Below are 20,714 nucleotides of genomic sequence, written 5' to 3' on the forward strand. Positions count from 1 at the left end.
TGTTCTCGCTGATTTTGTAAACCCAAAATCCCAGCCTGGTCTGCTTGGTCTGTTCAGCAAGCGGTCCCGTAAATTTCGCGATGTTGCATCTCTGCGTTAGAAACTCTGCTTGAGCCACAATGCCAACCCAAATGTGATAATTCCTCCCACCCAAAAAATAGCATGGCTAGAAGGGATACAGATTTTGTAATGACGTCATATTCCCGTTCACTACAACGATATTTTGCGTATTACACAGCAACGAGTTTTACAGCATACGACTTAATTTTCATTGGGGAAAACCTAGTTACAATTTAACAATAAATATACTTTCTACTAAGCACTACATTATATGATGTAAATACAAACATGAATTGTGTTATCACCTAGTAATTTTGTACTCGTGGAATTTAAGAGGACAGTAGCTAGAGGTCCGTGTATGGAGATTGTGAGAACTGTCATTTTTCTGTTCTACTTGATCATTATTGCACCCTCCTGGTGTCCCATCATCATCATCTCCGTGATGAGAAGAATGGAAATCTTTATCTTTTCATATACTAACTGGCCACCGGACTACATAAACTATAGAAATGGAACTGAAGTAATAGAATAGCAATAACTATAACGTTAGCAATAGGAATATGGCATGAGAGTGGCCTGCACAGAGCCCTCACCTCTATCCCATATTAATTCCCATGATTTTGGAATAAGCTGTTAGCAGATGTCCACATACTTTTGGTCATGCAGTGTATTTTAGCACGTGTCCCAATTTATAGCTTAGTTCCCGTGATGCATCACTCCTCCATTTTTCATGTGACCACAGACTGCCAATAAAATCGCGTTTGAGACATTCCGATTTAGCAATTGGCTGAACTCGGATGAAAGTATTTAAAGTTTGAAATACTACACAGTCGGTACGAAAGAGCGCTAGCAATCAAATCAAGTTGTTTTTGTTAAAATTAGCTAGCCATCTACAAGATAATTGTTCGAGAGAAATCCGAGAGCAAAGATTTGGTAATGACAAATTTGGATTGGTTGCCTATGTAACCTATGTAAACAAGCTAACTAAGCAAGATAACGTTAGCAAATATATTGAAGTGATAATCGCTAGTTAGTAACAGTAGATAGCTACCGTTAACTAGCTAATTGCCTAGTTAGAATAACAGTAACGTTATGTTAGCTAACTAATACAACATGTGCGTTTTTCAATTGAAAAACGGTATCGTTATTTGTTACAGTTGACGTTGGCAGGATTTTGAGTGTTCTGCAAACATGGCTTCGAACAACTTGTTCAATGTTGCCAAAAAGGATGAGAAGGGGAGAAATATTCAAGTTGTTGTGAGATGCAGGTAAGCTAAACGTGACTTGTATGAAACCAGTTGGGACTTAAATACAAACATTTGGACATGGTGTCACAGCAACACTTGCCAGATACAGTGCATTTGGAAAGTATTCACACTTCTTGCGCGTTATTCTAAAATTGCTTAAATAAAAACATTATCGTTCTACACACAATACCCCATAATGACAACGGAAAAACATGGTTTTAGACATTTTTTTGCAAATGTATTAAAAATATAAAAAAACACCTTATTTACGGAAGTATTCAGACCCTTCATGGGACTCGAAATTGAGCTCGGGTGCATCCTGTTTCCATTGCTCATCCTTGAGATTGTTCTACAACTGGATTTGAGTCCACCTGTTGTAAATTGATTGGACATGATTTGGAAAGGCACACACCAGTCTGTAAGGTGCCACAGTTGACAGTGCATGTCAGAGGAAAAACCAAGCTATGAGGTCAAATGAATTGTCCGTAGAGCACCGAGACAGGATTGTGTCGAGGCACTTTCAATGTCTGCAGCATTGAAGGTCCCCAAGAAGTGGCATCCATGATTTCTTAATTGGAAGAAGTTTGGAACCACCAAGAACTCATCCTAGAGCTGGCTGCACGGCCAAACTGCGCAATCGGAGGATAACAGCCTTTGTTAGCGTGACCATCAGGTTTTGGTCACCTTTCTGACCGAGTTTGTCTGTGGAGATGGAAGAACCTTCCAGAAGGACAACAATCTCAGCAGCACTCCACCAATCAGGCCTTTATGGTAGTGGCCAGATGGAAACCACTCCTTAGTAAAAGGCACATGACAGCCCGCTTGGAGTTTGCCAAACGGAACCTAAAGGAATCTCAGACCATGAGAAACCAGATTCTCTGGTTTGATGAAACCAAGATTGAACTCTTTGGCCTGAATGCCAAGTGTCATGTCTGGAGGAAACCTGGCACCATCCCTACGGTGAAAAAATGATGCTGCCACCACCATATGTGGGGATGTTTTTCATCGGCAGGGAGACTAGTCAGGATTGAGGGAAAGATGAATGGAGCAAAGTACAGAGATCGTTGATAACTTGCTCCAGTGCCCTCCGGACCTCAGGCTGGGTTTAAGATTCACCTTCCAACAGGACAACCCTAAGCACACAGCCAAGACAAGTCCTGAAGCCAATCCTGAGAAGTCTCAATGTCCTTGAGTGGCCCAGCCAGAGCCGGACTTGAAGCCTATCGAACATCTCTGGAGAGACCTGAAAATAGCTGTGCAGCGACGCTCCCCATCCAACCTGACTGAGCTAGAGAGAATCTGCAGAGAAGATTGGGAGAAATATCTGTATTTGGGTAGTTTCTCCCAATCTTCTCTGCAGATTCTCTCTAGCTCGGTCAGGTTGGATGGGGAGCGTTGTCCTGCAAAATTGTCAACTTTTTTGCTTTGTCATTATGGGGTGTTTGTTTGAGGGGGGGGGGGGGGGGGGACTGTAACGTAATAAAATGTGGGAAAAGTCCAGGGGTCTGAATACTTTAAGAATGCACTGTATCTAGGCTTAACTAATGTCTCGTTAACTTCTCTGCCCTTGCCTTTTCAGACCCTTCAACAACGCGGAACGCAAGTCTGCCTCCCATGGAGTCATTGATACGGTTGAAAACAGAAAAGAGATCAATGTGCGAACGGGAGGGATTGGCGACAAGGCAGCTAGGAAAATGTACACTTTTGATATGGTAACTAATGTAGCTAATGTTGTGTAAAATGGACTAACACCAATATCTACTTGGGTTGGAAGGCCATCTGTAAGGTTGGACATTTAAGTTACATGTTATCAAACCCTCAGGTTTTCGGTCCAGCTGCAAAGCAAATCGACGTCTACAAGAGTGTTGTATGTCCCATTTTGGATGAAGTGATAAGTGGATACAACTGTACAGTTTTTGCGTAAGTACTAAGTAATAACTGACGTCAATCATCTTTATTTGCCAAGTACATTTACTCATACTCTGAATTTTACTTGCTGTAAGCCATAGGGCTGGGAATTGCCAGGGACCTCATGATACCATCTGATGTTGTCTAACAACAAGTAACACTTTATCCACACTATAGCAGAGGGTGTTCTTTAATGGAAGCCTCTCCAACGTAATCCAGGTAGAATCAGGAAATCCCCAGGGCAGCTGTCTAGGCCCTTTTTACTTTTTTATTTCTTGACTAATGACATGCCACTGGCTTTCAGTGAAGTGTGTCTATGTATGCGGATGACTCAAAACTGTGCACGTCAGCTACTACAGCAAGTGAAATTACTTCAGCACTTATCAAAGAGCTGCAGTCTGTTTCAGAATGGTTCGAAATAGGTTAGTCCTAAATCTTTCAAACTAAAAGCATTGTGAATGATTTGTACCTTTCACTAAACCTCAAGTGACTCTTGTAATGAGTATGGAAATTGAGCAATTTAAGATTACTAAACTGCTTGGAGTAAACCTGGATTGTGACCTGTCATGGTCATAACATGTTGATGCAACAGTAGCTAAGATGGCGAGAAGTCTGTTTTTATAATAAAGCTCTGCTTCAACACTATCAAGGCAGGTCCTACAGGCCATAGTTTTGTCACACCTTGACTACTGTCCAGTCGTGTGGTCAGGTGCCACAAATTACAATTGGCTCGGAACAAGGCAGTACCACAGAGCCATGGCTACATGGAACCCTTCCCCAGATCTGTGCCTCGACACAATCCTGTCTCTGAGCTCTATGGACAATTCCTTCGACCTCATGTCTTGGTTTTTGCTTTGACATGCACTGTCAACTGTGGGGCCTTTATATAGACAGGTGTGTGCCTTTTCAAATCATGTCTAATTGAATTTGCCACAGGTGGACTCCCAAATTGTAGAAGGATGATCAATGGAAACGGGGTCTGAATACTTACAGTTGAATTCAAAAGTTTATATACACCTAAGCCGAATACATTTAAACTCAGTTTTTCATAATTCCTGACATTTAATCCTAGTAAAAAGTCCCTAACTCGGGTCAGTTAGGATCACTACATTATTTTAAGAATGTGAAATGTCAGAATGATAGTGGAGAATTTCAGCTTTTATTTCTTTCATCACATTCCCAGTGGGTCAGAAGTTTACATACACTCAATTAGTATTTGGTAGCTTTGCCTTTTAATTGTTTAACTTGATTCAAATGGTTCGGGTAGCCTTCCACAAGCTTCCCACAATAAGTTGGGGGAATTTAGGCCCATTCCTCCTGACAGAGCTGGTGTAACTGAGTCAGGTTTGTAGGCCTCCTTCCTCGCACATGGTTTTTCAGTTCTGCCCACATCTTCTATAGGAATGAGGTTTTGGCTTTCTGATGGTCTCTCCAATACCTTGACATTGTTGTCCGTAAGCCATTTTGCCACAACTTTGGAAGTATGCTTGGGGTCATTGTTCATTTGGAAGACCCATTTGCGACCAAGCTTTAACTTCCTGACTGATGTCTTGAGATGTTGCTTCAACATAGCCACAATTTTCCTCTCTTATGATGCTATCTATTTTGTGAAGTACACCAGTCCCTCCTGCAGCAAAGCACCCCCACAACATGATGCTGCCACCCCTGCGCTTCACAGTTGGGATTGTGTTCTTTGGCTTGCAAGCCTCCCCCTTTTTCCTCCAAACATAACAATGGTCATTATGACCAACAGTTCTATTTTTTGTTTCATCAGACCAGAGGACATTTCTCAGAAAAGTACCATCTTTGTCCCCATGTGCAGTTGCAAACCTTAGTCTGGCTTTTTTATGGTGGTTTTGGAGAAGTGGCTTCTTCCTTGCTGAGCGTCCTTTCAGGTTATGTTGTTATTGGACTCATTTTACTCTGGATATAGATACTTTTGTACCTGTTTCCTCCAGCATCTTCACAAGGTCCTTTGCTGCTGTTCTGGGGTTGATTTGCACTTTTCGCACCAGTCCTTTCATCTCTAGGAGACAGTACACGTCTCCTTCCTGAGTGGTATGAATGCTGTGTGGTCCCATGGTGTTTCTACTTGCATACTATTGTTTGTACAGATGAACGTGGTACCTTCAGGTGTCTCCCAAGGATGAACCAGACTTGTGGAGTTATACAACTTTTCTTCTGAGGTTTTGGCTCATTTCTTTAGATTTTTTTTCGCCCCCCCTGATGTAAAGCAGAGGCACTGAGTTTGACGGTAGGCCTTGAAATACATCCACAGGTACCTCTCCAAATGACGTCAATTCGCCTATCAGAGGCTTCTAAAGCCCTGACATTTTCTGGAATATTCCAAGCTGTTTAAAGGCACTGTCAGTTTAGTGTATGTAAACTTCTGACCCATTGACATTGTGATACAGTTAAATAATCTGTATTTAAACAATTGTTGAAAAAATAACTTGTCATGCACAAAGTAGATGTCCTAACCGACTTGCCAAAACTACAGTTTGTTAAGAAGAAATTTGTGGAGTGGTTGAAAATCGAGTTTTAATGACCCCAACCTACGTTTATCTTCTGACTTCAACTGTATGTAAATAAAGTTTTTCAGTTGTTTAATACATTTGCAAAAATGTCTAAACCTGATTTTGCTTTGTCATTCTGGGGTATTGTTTGTAGATTAAGAAAAATAATATTGAATCCATTTTAGAGTATGGCTGTATCGTAGCAATGTGGGGAGTGTAGGTGTCTGTATACTTTCTGAATGCACTGTAACTGCCTTAATGCTGCTGGACCCTGCGAAGAGCCTTAATAAATATAAACATATTGCTCACCATATGTCTGCTGCAGAGGGACAAGAGCCATGAGAAAACAAGTTTAGATGAGTCATGGAAATAAAAGTACTGAACTGGTGCAAGAATAACATTTCGTCAGTGTCCAAACGGTGTGATATTGTTAAATAATTAACTTATTTCCAAAACTCATCTAAACTTGTTTTCTCATGGCTCTTGTCCCTCTGCAGCAGACATATGGTGAGCAATATGTTTATTTATTAAGGCTCTTCGCAGGGTCCAGCAGCATTAAGGCAGTTACAGTGCATTCGGAAAGTATAGACTCCTCGACTCCCCACATTTTGTTACATTACAGCCTTATTCTAAAATGTATATATTCCCCTTCACTAGCAAGCAATAGACAACATTTAGTGGCAGAGTACAGCGCAATCCACAAATGAACAAACAAAAACATGAGCAGCGACCAAACACCGAGTGCCCCCCCCCCCCCCCAAAAAAAGAAGCTGACATTGGCCACTGAAGACTTGTCTGTCTGTTTTTCTAAAATATTTTTTATTTAAATGGCTTTTGTCATGTAGATATGGCCAAACTGGAACAGGAAAGACCTTCACAATGGAAGGAGAAAGATCTCCGAATGAAGAATTTACATGGGAAGAGGTATAACATAATTGTGTCAGATTTGTCAGTTGACTTTTTGTTATTGTCCTCTGTATGTGTACTAATGTGTGATTTGAATCTACTCTTTCAGGACCCTCTTGCTGGTATCATTCCCCGGACACTTCATCAGATATTTGAGAAGCTGTCTGAGAATGGGACAGAGTTTTCTGTCAAGGTTTCCTTGCTGGAGATTTACAATGAAGAGCTGTTTGACCTGCTAAGTCCTTGTCCCGATGTCACTGAACGCCTTCAATTGTTTGATGATCCACGTAATAAGGTAGTACTCACTCTCACATTTATGTACGTTCCTAATTAGTTGAATTCCACAAGTGTCAACACGTCACTGCTGTTTCCATAGACAACCTGCTATTCCACCAATGGGGTGATGTTCTTAAACTAGTTATGATGTTTAAATGTACTTTCTGTCCATCAGAGGGGTGTCATAATCAAGGGCCTGGAGGAAATCACGGTACACAACAAAAATGAGATTTACCAGATTCTGGAGCGTGGATCTGCCAAGAGAAAAACTGCCTCCACTCTTATGAATGCCTACTCCAGGTAAACCTGCATGTCTAACCAGCTAAACTTCTCATAGCAAGGCGTTATAGTGTAATATTGATCTGCCCCTTTTTGTTTTTCAGCCGCTCTCACTCTGTGTTCTCTGTCACGATTCATATGAAGGAGATCACCATTGAAGGAGAGGAACTGGTCAAGATTGGAAAACTGAATTTGGTACGGTTAACTGGTATTACTTACAAAGAAAGATCACATATTTGTCCTGTATGTGCACCTGCTTGTGATGCCCACCAGGAATTCTCGCTAATGTGACCTCATCTTGTAGGTGGACCTTGCTGGCAGTGAGAACATCGGCCGATCGGGGGCTGTGGACAAGCGGGCGCGCGAGGCCGGCAACATCAACCAGTCTCTGTTGACACTGGGCAGGGTGATCACTGCACTGGTGGAGAAGAGGCCCCACGTGCCCTACAGGGAGTCCAAACTCACCCGTATCCTCCAGGACTCACTCGGAGGCCGCACCAAGACCTCCATCATCGCCACCGTTTCCCCAGCCTCAATAAACCTGGAGGTGTGTCTGGCTGTCTTATTGTCTCTTGGCATGTGTGTCTAGATTGATGTCTAGTTTTTAGCAATGCCTCAATACTCTAACTTTTCATTTCGGGAAATCCCCAGGAAACTCTGAGCACGCTGGAATATGCCAACAGGGCCAAGAACATCATGAACAAGCCTGAGGTGAACCAGAAGTTGACGAAGAGAACTCTTATCAAGGTGAATATAAGAACTGAAACTCTAAATTGAAATTTGGAGAATTCTGTTTACTTTATGTATGTTTTTAAGAATATCTTATTTGGTGAAATGTTTGTACTAAAATATTGTATTTTATCAGGAATACACAGAGGAAATTGAGCGTCTAAAACGGGATTTGGCTGCCACTCGTGACAAGAATGGAGTGTATTTGTCGTCTGAGAACTATGAGTAATTGCCCATTGTACAACACATATTTTGTTAATGTTTCACGTTTTTACTAAAATCTGTATTGGAATTTAATAACTTCAAAAGGAGAAAGTACAGGAGTTTAACATTTTAATTTATCACCCCACAGGAGCATGGCGGGCCTGATATCTTCCCAAGAGGAGCATATAACAGAATACACCGAGAAGATTGCATCAGTGGAGGAGGAGCTGAAGAGAGTAAGCATGTTTAAAAATGTCATTTTACTTCCTGTTTTTGGATGAGCTGGACAATGGCTACTGGCTCCACATGACTAATCCAAAAATATTGTGATCGTCCCTCATTCCCAGGTCTTTGAGCTGTTTGAGGATAGCAAGGATAAGCTGGACCAGTGCATCAATGATCTTGAGGAGAAGAACCATAAGCTGGAGGAGACTCACAAGGACCTGCAGGAGACCAAACAGAAGCTCACTGAGGAGGTGTTTATAGTGTCTGAGCTGGCCACCACTGAGGAGAAACTGTACACCACTGCAGACAAGGTTAGGGTGACGACGTTATGGCCAGTACGAAAATGTATACACTCACTGCTGTAATTCGCTCTGGTTAACAGTTCAGTCTAAATGACTAAAATGACATTTGAGCATGTACTGTATGACTGTCTGTTTTTAAGATTGAACCTTTTTTTCTCCAGTTGCTGACAACTGTTGATGTGAGCACCAAAGATGTATCTGACCTGCATGCTAAGCTAGAGAGGAAGAAGAAAGTTGAGGAGCACAACTCTGAAATCCAGATTAGTTTTACCGACCACATGGATGCTATGTTCAGCCAGATGCAGAACTCTGTGGAAGACCAGCGCAACAAGCACCAGAGCATGCTGGACTCCTACAAAACCTCAGTTGGTGAGCAGCTTGAAATGGACCGGTAGTTTACAAGAGTGATATGAGTGCATCATAGAAATTAATATCTGATTGAATGTCTTTTGCTCCCTCAGAGGGTCTTCTTACAGTCAACGACAAAGCCTTCAAAGGTGCCATGGCTACTGTAGCCGCGTCCTTCTGCGGCATCAATAACCTGTTTACTGATGGCATGACCAAGTGTCAGGCTAAGTTGATGGCGCAAGAGACTCTGTGTGCGGAGGCCAAAAACACTCTGCACCAGGTTTTGGTAAGGGTAGAAATTAAGCCATGTCGGTTCTTTTCTGGTGTTTTTTTTTTCTGTTTTTGTATACATCTGTATAAAGAGGTGTGTGTGTGTGTGTGTGTGTGTGTGTGATATTTCTTGATTAATATGATCCTGTTTTAACAGGAGGAGCACAAGTTGGAGCTTGAGGAGGTCCTGGTGGCCCAGATGTTGCCTGGTTTCAGTGCCATCATGGCCATGAATGATAGCCTGAAGAAGACACTGGGGAGCCACCATGCCCTGGCAGCTAAGGTAAGTGAAGCTGGCTGAAATAATGCATTGTATATACTCTAAATACTTTGCTTATGCATGTGTTAGACAATTTAATGAATGCTTTCCTTTTTCCCAGATGGCGTCCATGAAGGTGGAGATGACGTCGTTCTTCAATGGCCATGCCCAGGACCTGGCTGCCCTGAGGGAGACTGCCACAGCAGGTCTCGGCTCCCTAAAGACTGAGCACAACAACCTGAAGAAACAGATCAGCAGAGCAGACAAGGAGCATCAGACGGTACGGCCTGGGATCGATTTGGAGTGGTCTATAAAGTGTCTTCTCTTATCACCCTCTGCAATTATCTGAAAAAACAAGATGTCAAAGTAATACACTTTGATATGCACAATAGGGTTGCTCCGGCAATGTCTACTCTGCTTTTATACCATTGGTCCAGTCCCTGTTAGACATCTGGATGTTGACAAAAAAAAAAAAAAACGTCACTATCGAGGCTGTTTGGGCAACAAGTGTGCTTTTTGATCTGACCTTGTGACATCACCTCCCCTACAGGGCATGACCCAAGTGATCCAGTGTCTGCAGAACCAGCTCAACCTCCTGGCCATGGAGACCCAGAATAACTACGCTGGCCTGATGAGTGCCTCCGACGCCCTGCAGGTCCCTGTCCAGTCCCTTCAGCAGACCCTGCAAACGTAAGTGCAACTGGGCTGTCTTAACTGGGCCATTGGCCTAATGTGATGTGATATACCTGTCCATGGCGTTAGGGCTGTCCCGACTCAAATATATATATTTTTTGTGGTTGACCGAAAGTCGTCTATTGTAATTCTCAATGGATGTAAAAACAGCTGCCATTTGATTGCCGTTTGAGGTGAAAACATTACTTTGAGAAGCTCCACAGGTCATTAGTGATGGTGCGTCAAGCCAATCCAGAAATACTATCATATCCCCAAATAAACACTTTTTGTGCCTACATTTTCACGGTAGCTTGTAGGCCTACTTCTATGCGTGCGTGTCCTTAATCAACATCGACCGCAGAGCTCCAAACAAAAGACTACTAAATTGACAATTTGTAAAATGGAATGAAATAAACCAACTGTAGCATAGGTTGTGCACTCAGCGAACAATGTGTCTGTGATATATGGCTATGGGCTGTGTCCAGGCACTCCGCGTTGCGCTTATGAACAGCCCTTAGCCGTGGTATATTGGCCATATACCACACCTCCTCGGGCCTTATTGCTTAAATATACTACTGGTGATATATGCAAACAATTCACACAATGAAGTTATGAATATGCACAAATCTGCGGGAGAGAGCGCATTCTGGAGAGAAGTGCATTGTGCGTGCTCAATCTGACGTCTGCAGATGGCCATGCAGCATTTAGATATGTATATGTGTGTCATCAGATGTCAGGGCATTCATACTTCTTGCGCTTAACAGCGCAATGCACAGCTGTTCTCAAAGAAGTGAGTTTGTGTTTATACAGGATGTACCTCCCCCACCTACCGTCAACCAATGTCATGTCAATGCGGAGCTGTACAGATCCCTTCTCATTGTTACAACATTTGGGATGCGCAGGGCGATGCAGTACAGAGCTTGATTTTGCCTCTGGAGGCTCCGCAATTGCGTTAATCTCTCCATATGGAGCCTCAAACCACATTTTCGGATCAAACATAAATTGGCTTTTAGACTTGGCCTCCAATGGATTAGTTCACTGAGTTGGGTGTGTGTTTTAGTAAAGCAGTAACACACAATCTCGGTTGACCAACCGCCTAACGACCAAACAATCGACCGGTTGACTAATTGGAGTCAGCCCTACCATGTCGTTGACTTTGTCCATTGAATCTGCATAATACTCTTTTCACTTGATGTTTGCCAGTGCATAGCCTCTAATTCATTTGATTCTGTCTTCCAGGAGATGCAGTGCAGCTGAGAACCAGACCGCAACCCAAAAGGAGCGTCTAGCGTCCTCCACCGCCAGCCTTATCTCTGAGGTCCAGCAGACTGCCCAGGAGGCCCAGCATACGATGGAGGAGTGCTCCGTCTACTGCAGCCACCTGCACAGCTCTCTGACCCAACTGTGTAAGAGGAGTCTGCAATGGTGTGCCTCTACCAAGGACAGCACTGACTCCCATGCTCAGCTCACCCTGATGAGAGAGAACACCGCCTCTGCTCAGACCCTGCTACAGGTAAACTATACAGTCAGACAGAATATTGTGCAGTTTTACCTCAAACAGGGACTTGGTGGTACTTTATGAAATAGAGTACTAACATGTATTTTTGCTATTTTGCCAATTTTCTTGGCCTAGAAGTTTCAGTTGTAAGAAATGATAAAATATGAGAATACAAACCAAGTAAATAGCTTAGTAGAATAGAATAAATGTTTTATTATAATACAGGAAGGCACAATTTATAGTCCAATATTTTCATGTGTTTTGGGGAAGGCAGGGATTGGGGGGGGGGTGGCAGTGTTTTATATTGTGCAGTATTTAGCAATCATTAGGTGTGTGTCATGAATGTACTGTATGTGTGCTCTAAGGTTTGTAGAGTCTGCAGTCCAGTTCAAGTGTTCAGCAGTCCTATGGATTGTTGGATACCAACAGGATCAGACCTTTTTATCAGACCTCATTAGGGCTGACCCCATTTAGTTAACTGGTCAATAGGCTGTTGGTCGAGCAATCGCAAATCGTTTTTTCATGGTGCACAGGCTGTCTGATTCACCCCTGTTTTGGTAGACAAAACAATTGCGGAGGCCACGAATGGCACAGTCTTTACTCAAAAACATGTGATACCTGAAATTGTACATGGTTATATTATGTGAAAATAATTATGCACCACTAATAAATAATATTTTGTAACATGCGCTTTCTCCTGTGTTGGATAGAGGTCGCTGTTTCAGAACTGTGGACAATCTTCAGTGTGCCGTTGAATTGGCGCCTTTCCCTATGTTGCTATATACGTAATAGCAAAGTTAACCAGCGTATTGGTGTTGAGAACAATGTGGCTGAGGCAACAGCGGAATGAGGAAACAGTTCGTGCCTATTAATTGTCTAAGAAAATGTAGGAGATTGAATTTCATATTAGTACCAGTCAGGAGTTTGGACACCTATTCATTAAAAGGGCTTTTCTTTATTTGTACTATTTTCTACATTGTAGAATAATAGTGAAGACATCAACTATGAAATAACACATGGAATCATGTCGTAACAAAAGTGTTAAACAAATCTAATATTTTAGATTCTTCAAAGTAGCCTCCCTTTGCCTTGACAGCTTTGCGTACTCTTGTCATTCTCTCAACCAGCTCCACCTGGAATGCTTTTCCAACGGTCTTGAAGGAGTTCCCACATATGCTGAGAGCTTGTTGGCTGCTTTTCTTTCACTTTGCGGTCCAACTCATCCCAAACCATCTCAATTGGGTTGAGCTTGGTGATTGTGGAGGCCAGGTCATCTGAAGCAGCACTCCACTCTTTCTTGGTCAAATAGCCCTTATACATCCTGGAGGTGTGTTGGGTCATTGTCCTGTTGAAAAAACAAATGATAGTGCCACTAAGTGCAAACCAGATGGGATGGCGTATCGCTGCAGAATGCTGTTAGCTATCCTGCTCAAGTGTGACTTGAATTCTAAATAAATCACTGACTGTGTCACCAGCAATTTACCATCACACCCCTTCCTCCATGCTTCACGGTGGGAACCATGCAAGCAGAGATCGTCTGTTCACCTACTCTGCATCTCACAAAGACACAGCTGTTGGAACCAAACATTTGGACTCTTTCCACCGGTCAACATTTGGACAAATTTCCACCGGTCTAATGTCCATTGCTTGTGTTTCTTGCCCCAAGCAAGTCTCTTCTTTATGATTAGTATCCTTTTTAATAGTGGTTTCTTTGCAGCAATTTGACCATGAAGGCCTAATTCATGCAGTCTCCTCTGAACAGTTGATTTTGATGTCCAACTCTGAAGCATTTATTTGGGCTGCAATCTGAGGTGCAGTTAACTCTAATGAACTGAGCCTCTGCAGCATTGGTAACTCTGGGTCTTCCTTTCCTGTGGTGGTCCTCATGGGAGCCAGTTTCATCATAGCGCTTGATGGTTTTTGCGACTGCACTTGAAGAAACTTTCAAGTTACTTGAAATGTCCTGGATTGACTGACCTTTATGTCTTAAAGAAATGATGGACTGTTTCTCTTTGCTTATTTGAGCTGTTCTTGCCATAATATGATTTTGTCTTTTTCCAAATAGGGCTATCTTCTGTATACCACCTCTACCTTGTCACAACACAACTGATTGGCTCAAACGCATTAAGATGTTAAGAAATTCCACAAATTAACTTTTTAACAAGGCACACCTGTTAATTGAAATGCATTCCAGGTGACTACCTCATGAAACTGGTTGAGAGAATGCAAAGGGTGGCTACTTTGAAGAATCAGTTACTTTGATTTTAATACTTTTGGTTACTACATGATTTCGTATGTTTCTTAGATTTAATGTCTTCACTATTCTACAATATAGGAAAAAAGAAACCCTGGAATGAGTAGGTGTCTACTTTTGACCTGTACTGTGTGTGTGCGTGTATACATGCATACAGTGCATTTGGAAAGTATTCAGAACCCTTTACTTTTTCCATATTTTGATACGTAACAGTCTTATTCTAAAATTGATTTAAATGTATGTTTTACTCATCAATCTACACACTACTCCATAATGACAAAGCAAAAAAAACTGAAATATCCTATTTACATAAGTGTTCAGACCCTTTACTCAGTACTTTAAAGCACCTTCGGCAGCGATTACAGCCTCGAATCTTCTTGGGTATGACGCTACAAGCTTGGCACACCTGTATTTGGGGAGTTTATCCCATTTTTCTCTGTAGATCCCTCTGAAGCTCTCAGGTTGGATGGGGAGTGTTGCTTCACAGCTATTTTCAGGTCTCTCCAGAGATATTCATGTCTGGTCTCTGGCTGGGCCACTCAAGGACATTCAGACTTGTCCCGAAGCCACTCCTGCATTCTTGGCAATGTGTCTAGGGTCATTGTCCTGTTGGCAAGTGAACCTTCGCCCCAGTTTGTGCTCCTGAGTGCTCTGGAGCAGGTTATCAACAATCTCTCTGTACTTTTTTTCCATTCATCTTTGCCTCGATTCTGACTAGTCTCTCAGACCCTGCAGCTGACAAACATCCACACAGGATGATGCTGCCACCACCATTCGTCACTGTATAGATAGTGCCAGTTTTCCTACAGATATGAAGCTTGGCATTTGATCTTGGTTTCATCAGACCAGAGAATCTTGTTTTTATGTTCTGAGTGTTTGACTTTTGGCAAATTCCAAGTGCGCTGTCGTGTGCCTTTTACTGAGGAGTTGCTTCTGTCTGGTCACTACCATAAAGGACTGATTGGTGGAGTGCTGCAGAGATGGTTGTCCTTCTGGAAGTTTCTCCCATTTCCAGAGGACCTATAGAGCTCTGTCGGTGACCATTGGGTTCTTGGTCATCTCTCTGACCAAGGCTTTTCTCCCCCGATTTCTCAGTTTGGCTGTGCGGCCAGCTCTAGGAAGAGTCTTGGTGGTTCCAAACTAATTCCATTTTAAGAATGATGGAGACCACTGTGTTCTTGGACCTTCAGTGCTGCAGAAATATGTTGGTACACGTGTGTGTGTGTGTGTGTGTGTGTGTGTGCCTTTCCAAATCATGGCCAATCAATTGCATTTACCACAGGGGGAGTCCAATCAAGTTGTAGAAACATCTCAAGGATGATCAATGAAACAGGATGTACCTTAGCTCAATTTCGAGTCTCATCGCAAAGGGTTTGAATACTTATGTAAAGGTATGTTTTCTTCCCCCCCATTTTTAATACATTTTCTCAAATTTCTAAACTGGTTTTTGCTTTGTCATTAGGGTATTGTGTGTAGATTGCTGAGGATTATTTTATTTTAAAAAAATATACATTTTAGAATAAGGCTAACAATGTGGAGAAAGTCAAGGGGTCTGAACTTTCCAAAGGCACTGTATGCTACTGTATGTATCAGTCCTTCATGTCATGACACAGCATATGAGTCATTCATGCTTTGAAATGCAATCAAACTTTTAGTTTTAAAACGGAATAAGAAAGGGAGCTTTGAATAATTTTCCTAAGCGATAAATAAACTGCAAATCACAAATGCATGCAACTGTTTTTGTCTTTGCTGTTTTTAAAGGCTTCATATTTTTTCCTTAACACTCTGGTACACTTATTTAGTGTGCACTTTTCCAAATTATAAGAAAAAATATTGTATTCTAATCGCACCCGTTTGGCACATAATACTCACGCAACGCTTGCTCCTATACCCTCTTATCTCCGATGTCTTCCACAGATCTGACTTTCCCTCCTGAGCAACCAGTAAACATTCGCCCGTTACGAGTAATTTTATCTAAGAGTGCACTTAAAGCATCAGACCAGCTCGGCGTGTAGGGTGTCTATATATGGAAAAGTACACCTTTTTTTTCAGATTGGAAGAACGAACGGGTTATTCTCGGTCAACCGACATTTGAGCGCATCAGAGTAGGATTGTATTCCTTTACACAGACCAGTGCGGCATAACCAATCACAATCACAACACAAAATCAATCAAGGCCTATGTGCAAGTAGACAATTGACATATATGGATTTGTGCCATTCACTTTGAACTGGACTGTTTTACAGCATGAGCTGTTGTGATTTATGCAGCTCACGCTTTGATCTCAAAACAATCGCATGTAGCACCGTGTGCACATTTTGTTCATATTATTTGCTAGTTAGTGAATTATTAACCCAGTTATAGCAAATTTGTGCTTCCTACAAGATCACAAAACGTGTACATTTTCTAGCCATCTTTGAAAAGCGTGCCAGGTAAAGAGCTTTTCTTTGTCTTAAGGGGAAGTGTTTTATTTTGAGACGAGTCTGAATAAGCTAAGTAGCCAATAGGCACAGAGTAGCATAACTTGTCTGATTGTCTTTAATAATGATATGGGAATAACTATTCTTTTTTTTATTTTGATTTCTTGTATTAAACACAATGTTCAGTCTCCACCTTGTCTGAAGGAAAAGTTTAATGGAATGTAGGCCTACATTAAACACTATACATTGGCTGCTACTGTAGGCTGAATGATATAACCAATTTCCATGTTAATTTTACATGATGCGTTTTCTAAAATAAATATATATTTTTTTATGGTAAGCCACTCTGGTAGGTGTACATTTATGGTCAAATAGTCACAGTAGGCTATTTGGCCACTGAAACAGTAAATGAAAGCCTCTGTTCACAGTAAACACGTGCTGGAAGTTGAACACGGTTCAAGTTTGCGCTCAGCAGACCTGAAATTTGCTCAGTGCCGGAAAATATTAGTAGTCTGGTACCACACTGTTCAGTTTTACAAAAATGGTTAGCTTCGAAATCCCTGAGCAGCTCCTTACATGTCAGTATTCATCATAACTGAAATCCTTACCGTTGTTTCTCTGTGGTGTGAATCAGAGGGTGGAGCAGAGCTGTGAGGAGAGGGTCCAGGAGGTGAGTGGTCAACTGCAGCAGCAGCAAGGGCTGGTGGAGGAGGGTCTGGGTGCCTTGAAGGAGCAGACGTCACTGGACCAGAACACTCTGGAACACCACCACATAGAACTCAAGGCCCACGTGGAGGGTGGCGTGGTCAGTGTCCACAGTTTCCTCAGCGAGCAGCTCAAACAGGATGTCCCAACTGGTGAGCCTGACACGGATGTAATGCCATCTAAAATGTTAAATTGGCTTTTTTCTTCTACATGTATAGTCTGAGTCACTGACATTGTTTTGTTCTGGCAGGTACAACTCCTCAGAGGAGGGAGTTTGTGTACCCATGTCTCCTGGCCAAGTCGAAGAGCAGAGCTGAACTGCTGGACAGCTTCCGCCACCAGCAGGAGGAGCTGCAGGCAGCCCTGTTCCAGTGTGACACAGTAGAGGAGGAGAAGCAGGTCGATCAGGTACACATTAGATCCCAATTTTACCTGGTTGGGTCATGTCGGTTTGGGGCAGTATCGCAGATTACTGTATACCAGAGGTTGACCGATTATGATTTTAACACCAATACCGATTTTCTTTTTTTTTTTTTTGAGTACCCAAAAAAAGTATGCAGATTTTTATGTGTAATAATGACAATTACAACAATACTGAATGAACAGTATTGTTTACTTAATATAATACATAAATCAATCAATTTAGTCTCAAATAAACCCAAATTGAACATGTTTCATTATTTAATGCAAAAACAGTGTTGGAAAAGAAAGTAAAATTGCAATATGTGCCATGTAAAAAAAAAAAGCTAACGTTTAAGTTCCTTGCTCAGAACATGAGAACATATGAAAGCTGGTGGTTCCTTTTTAACATGGGTCTTCAATATTCCCAGTTAAGAAGTTTTAGGTTGTAGTTATTATAGGGCTATTTCTCTCTATACCATTTGTATTTCATAGACCTTTGACTATTGGATGTTCTTATAGGCACTATAGTATTGCCAGTCTAATCTCGGGAGTTGATGGGCTTGAAGTCAATAACATCACTGTGCTTCAAGTATTGCGAAGAGCTGGTTTAAACATTTTTGCAAAATATCATATATTTAGCAGATGTTATTGTGGGTGTAGTGAAATGCTTGTGTTCCTCGCTCCAACAGTGCAGTAATATCTAACAATTCACTACAATACACAAATCTAAAGTAAATGGTCTTCACACAGTTCAACAAGCCAGACAACCCAAACTGCTACATATACCCTGACTCTGCTTACACTGAATGCAAGAGAAGTGACAATTACAGGCAATGCGTTGATTTATATGCAACGCAGGACAAGCTAGTTAAACTGGTAATATCTTTCAACCATGTGTAGTTAACTAGTGATTATGTTAAGCTTGATTTTAAAAAATTATATATTTTTTATAAGATTAAGTTTAATGCTAGGTAGCAACTTACCATGGCTCCTTGCTGCCTGCACTCACGTGACAGGTGGTCAGCCTGCCACGCAGTCTCCTCGTGGATTGCAATATAATCGGAGTCCAAAAATGCAGATTACGATTGCTATGAACTTGAAATCGGCCCTAATTAATCGGTTATTCCGATTAATTGGTCAACCTCTACTGTATACACGGACTATGAATACTGACTGATCTAGACTATTCAGCATGTAATAGGCAATAATGACATTGGAAAGGGTGAAGTTCAGTGTACAGAATAGATGTTATGACATCTGTTGCCATAGGACTCTCTGGAGGACGAGTTGAGCGGCTACAACGACAGCTATGTCACTGAGCCATCTTATATCGACGAAAACCTCATGTGCTACGAGAATGGAAGAGTGCCATTCTTCAAGGTAAGATTGCCCCAGTGTTTCTTTGTTAATGTACTGTCATCTCTCGCTCCTAGCTATGGCTTTGTTTGAATGTAATGTTTTCTCCTTTCAGCAAAAGAAGGCAGGCAAGAAGGAAAACAAATCCCTCAATCGTTCCAAGATGGCAGAAAATGACACTCACGATACCCCACTCGGGTCCATATTACCACTCAGGTGTCAGAACTTGTAGAATGTGACTTTCCTTTTACATTTCTTAACTATTTAATATTTTACCTGTCTTGAGTCGGTTTTTAATATTCTCTCTGTTCTGTTAATGTTTTATTTTCCTATTATGCAGTCTTAAAAGGATTGACTGACATGAATGAGCTAGAACATTTAACTAATGTTCATTTGTCTGTATTAAACATATTTTTAAAGATGTCAGCGTCCTCTGAAATATACACCACTTTCTTTCTTTCACTTAGTTAACTGCACCACAAGCCCATAATTGGAAAAATAAATGTAGCATTTCTATAATTAAACAATAAGGCCCGAGGAGGTGTGGTATATGGAAATAAAAATACATGTTTTGTCATACCCGTGGCATATGGTCTCATACAACGGCTGTCAGCCAATCAATTATTATTTTTTTACCTTTATTTAACTAGGCAAGTCAGTTAAGAACTAATTCTTATTGCCAATATACCACGGCTGAGGGCTGTATCCAGGCACACCGCGTTGGTTCGTGCCTTAGAACAGCCCTTCGCTGTGGTATATTAGCCATATATCACACCCCCCTTGTGCCTTCCTTAATTCTAGACTAGGTGCTTAAAATGCATACTCCACCTATATGCCCACACCGTGTCTCGATAATTTTTCACGTTTTGCTGTTGAAATGTCAAACTGCATACCAATAATTTGAATGGGAATATGCATTTAAATCCTGAGTAACTTACGCTTGTGACTTAAAGCAGGTGGTGTTAACAAACTAGCATTTCTTTGTAGGCATATTTTGTTTCCACATCATTGACATGATAGACAATGGCTGAATATTTTTTGAACCCACACACATGACTGAAATGAGTGGCTACTTTGACACTGACAAATTGAGATCAATCTGGTCTTGAATTCAAACAATATCCCAGGCCAGTGAAGCGACACACCGATTGCACAATATTAGGAGGCAATATCTACAGTATATTATTGACTACTAAATACAATTGTGCTTACTGAACATTTCTGGAGTTTTTATTTTGGCTCTTGAAGCGTGGGACCAAAACTTTACTTGTGTTTATATTTTTGTTCAGTATATTTCTGGCCAGACTGCATCAGATAAATGGGCAAAAGTGGGGCTCTGTTTTGCTCACTCGGATGCTTTCTTGGATGACACTACAGTGCATTGGGAAAGTATTCCGACCACTTGACTTTTTACACATTTTGTTAAATTACAGCCTTATTCTAAAATTGGTGAAATTTGTTTTTTCCCCTCAATCTACACACGACCCCATAATGACAAAGCAAAAACTACATTTAATTTTTTTTCAACATTTTTGCAAAATATATTTAGCAGATGTTATTGTGGGTGTAGTGACATGCTTGTGTTCCTCACTCCAACAGTGCAGTAATATTGAACAATTCACTACAATACACAAATCTAAAGTAAAAGAATGGAGTTAAGAAATATATGAATATTAGGACAAGCAATGTCAGAGGCATTGGCCAAAATACAGTAGAATAGAATACAGTAGCTATGAAATGAGTAAAGCAGTATGTAAACATTATTAAAGTGACCAGTGATTCCATGTCTATGTATATATGGTGGCAGCCTCAAAGGAGCAGGGTTGAGTAACGGGGTGGTAGCTGGCTAGTGATGGCTATTTAACAGTCTGATGGCCT

The 20,714-nt window shown here is 41.4% G+C and overlaps 1 protein-coding gene across 1 annotated transcript; it reads left to right on the top strand.

Moving 5' to 3' along the window:
* Window positions 1–760: 760 nt before the first annotated feature.
* Window positions 761–19,257, top strand: LOC110502544 (kinesin-like protein KIF11). The gene is made up of 23 exons (XM_021580663.3): window positions 761–993; window positions 1,218–1,328; window positions 2,887–3,019; window positions 3,130–3,227; window positions 6,577–6,655; window positions 6,747–6,932; window positions 7,089–7,213; window positions 7,297–7,387; window positions 7,497–7,739; window positions 7,844–7,939; window positions 8,058–8,146; window positions 8,274–8,361; window positions 8,473–8,661; window positions 8,814–9,021; window positions 9,114–9,286; window positions 9,428–9,553; window positions 9,651–9,809; window positions 10,080–10,219; window positions 11,441–11,714; window positions 17,008–17,230; window positions 17,329–17,486; window positions 18,750–18,860; window positions 18,952–19,257. Exons 2-23 carry the CDS (start codon window positions 1,252–1,254, stop codon window positions 19,066–19,068), a joined length of 3,183 nt encoding a protein of 1,060 aa, XP_021436338.2. The 5' UTR covers window positions 761–993; window positions 1,218–1,251; the 3' UTR covers window positions 19,069–19,257.
* The last annotated feature ends 1,457 nt before the right edge of the window (window positions 19,258–20,714 follow it).

This window comes from Oncorhynchus mykiss, chromosome 23 (assembly GCF_057628025.1).
Source record: "Oncorhynchus mykiss isolate SJ-2025 chromosome 23, ASM5762802v1, whole genome shotgun sequence".
NCBI classification, from domain to species: domain Eukaryota; kingdom Metazoa; phylum Chordata; class Actinopteri; order Salmoniformes; family Salmonidae; genus Oncorhynchus; species Oncorhynchus mykiss.

Bases quoted from the DNA above. Each gene is read 5' to 3' on its own strand.
- LOC110502544 (XM_021580663.3), top strand. From the start codon at position 1,252: ATGGCTTCGAACAACTTGTTCAATGTTGCCAAAAAGGATGAGAAGGGG. The intron at 9,810-10,079 runs GTACGGCCTGGG...CCTCCCCTACAG, and splicing joins CAGACAAGGAGCATCAGACG to GGCATGACCCAAGTGATCCA. The intron at 17,487-18,749 runs GTACACATTAGA...CTGTTGCCATAG, and splicing joins AGGAGAAGCAGGTCGATCAG to GACTCTCTGGAGGACGAGTT.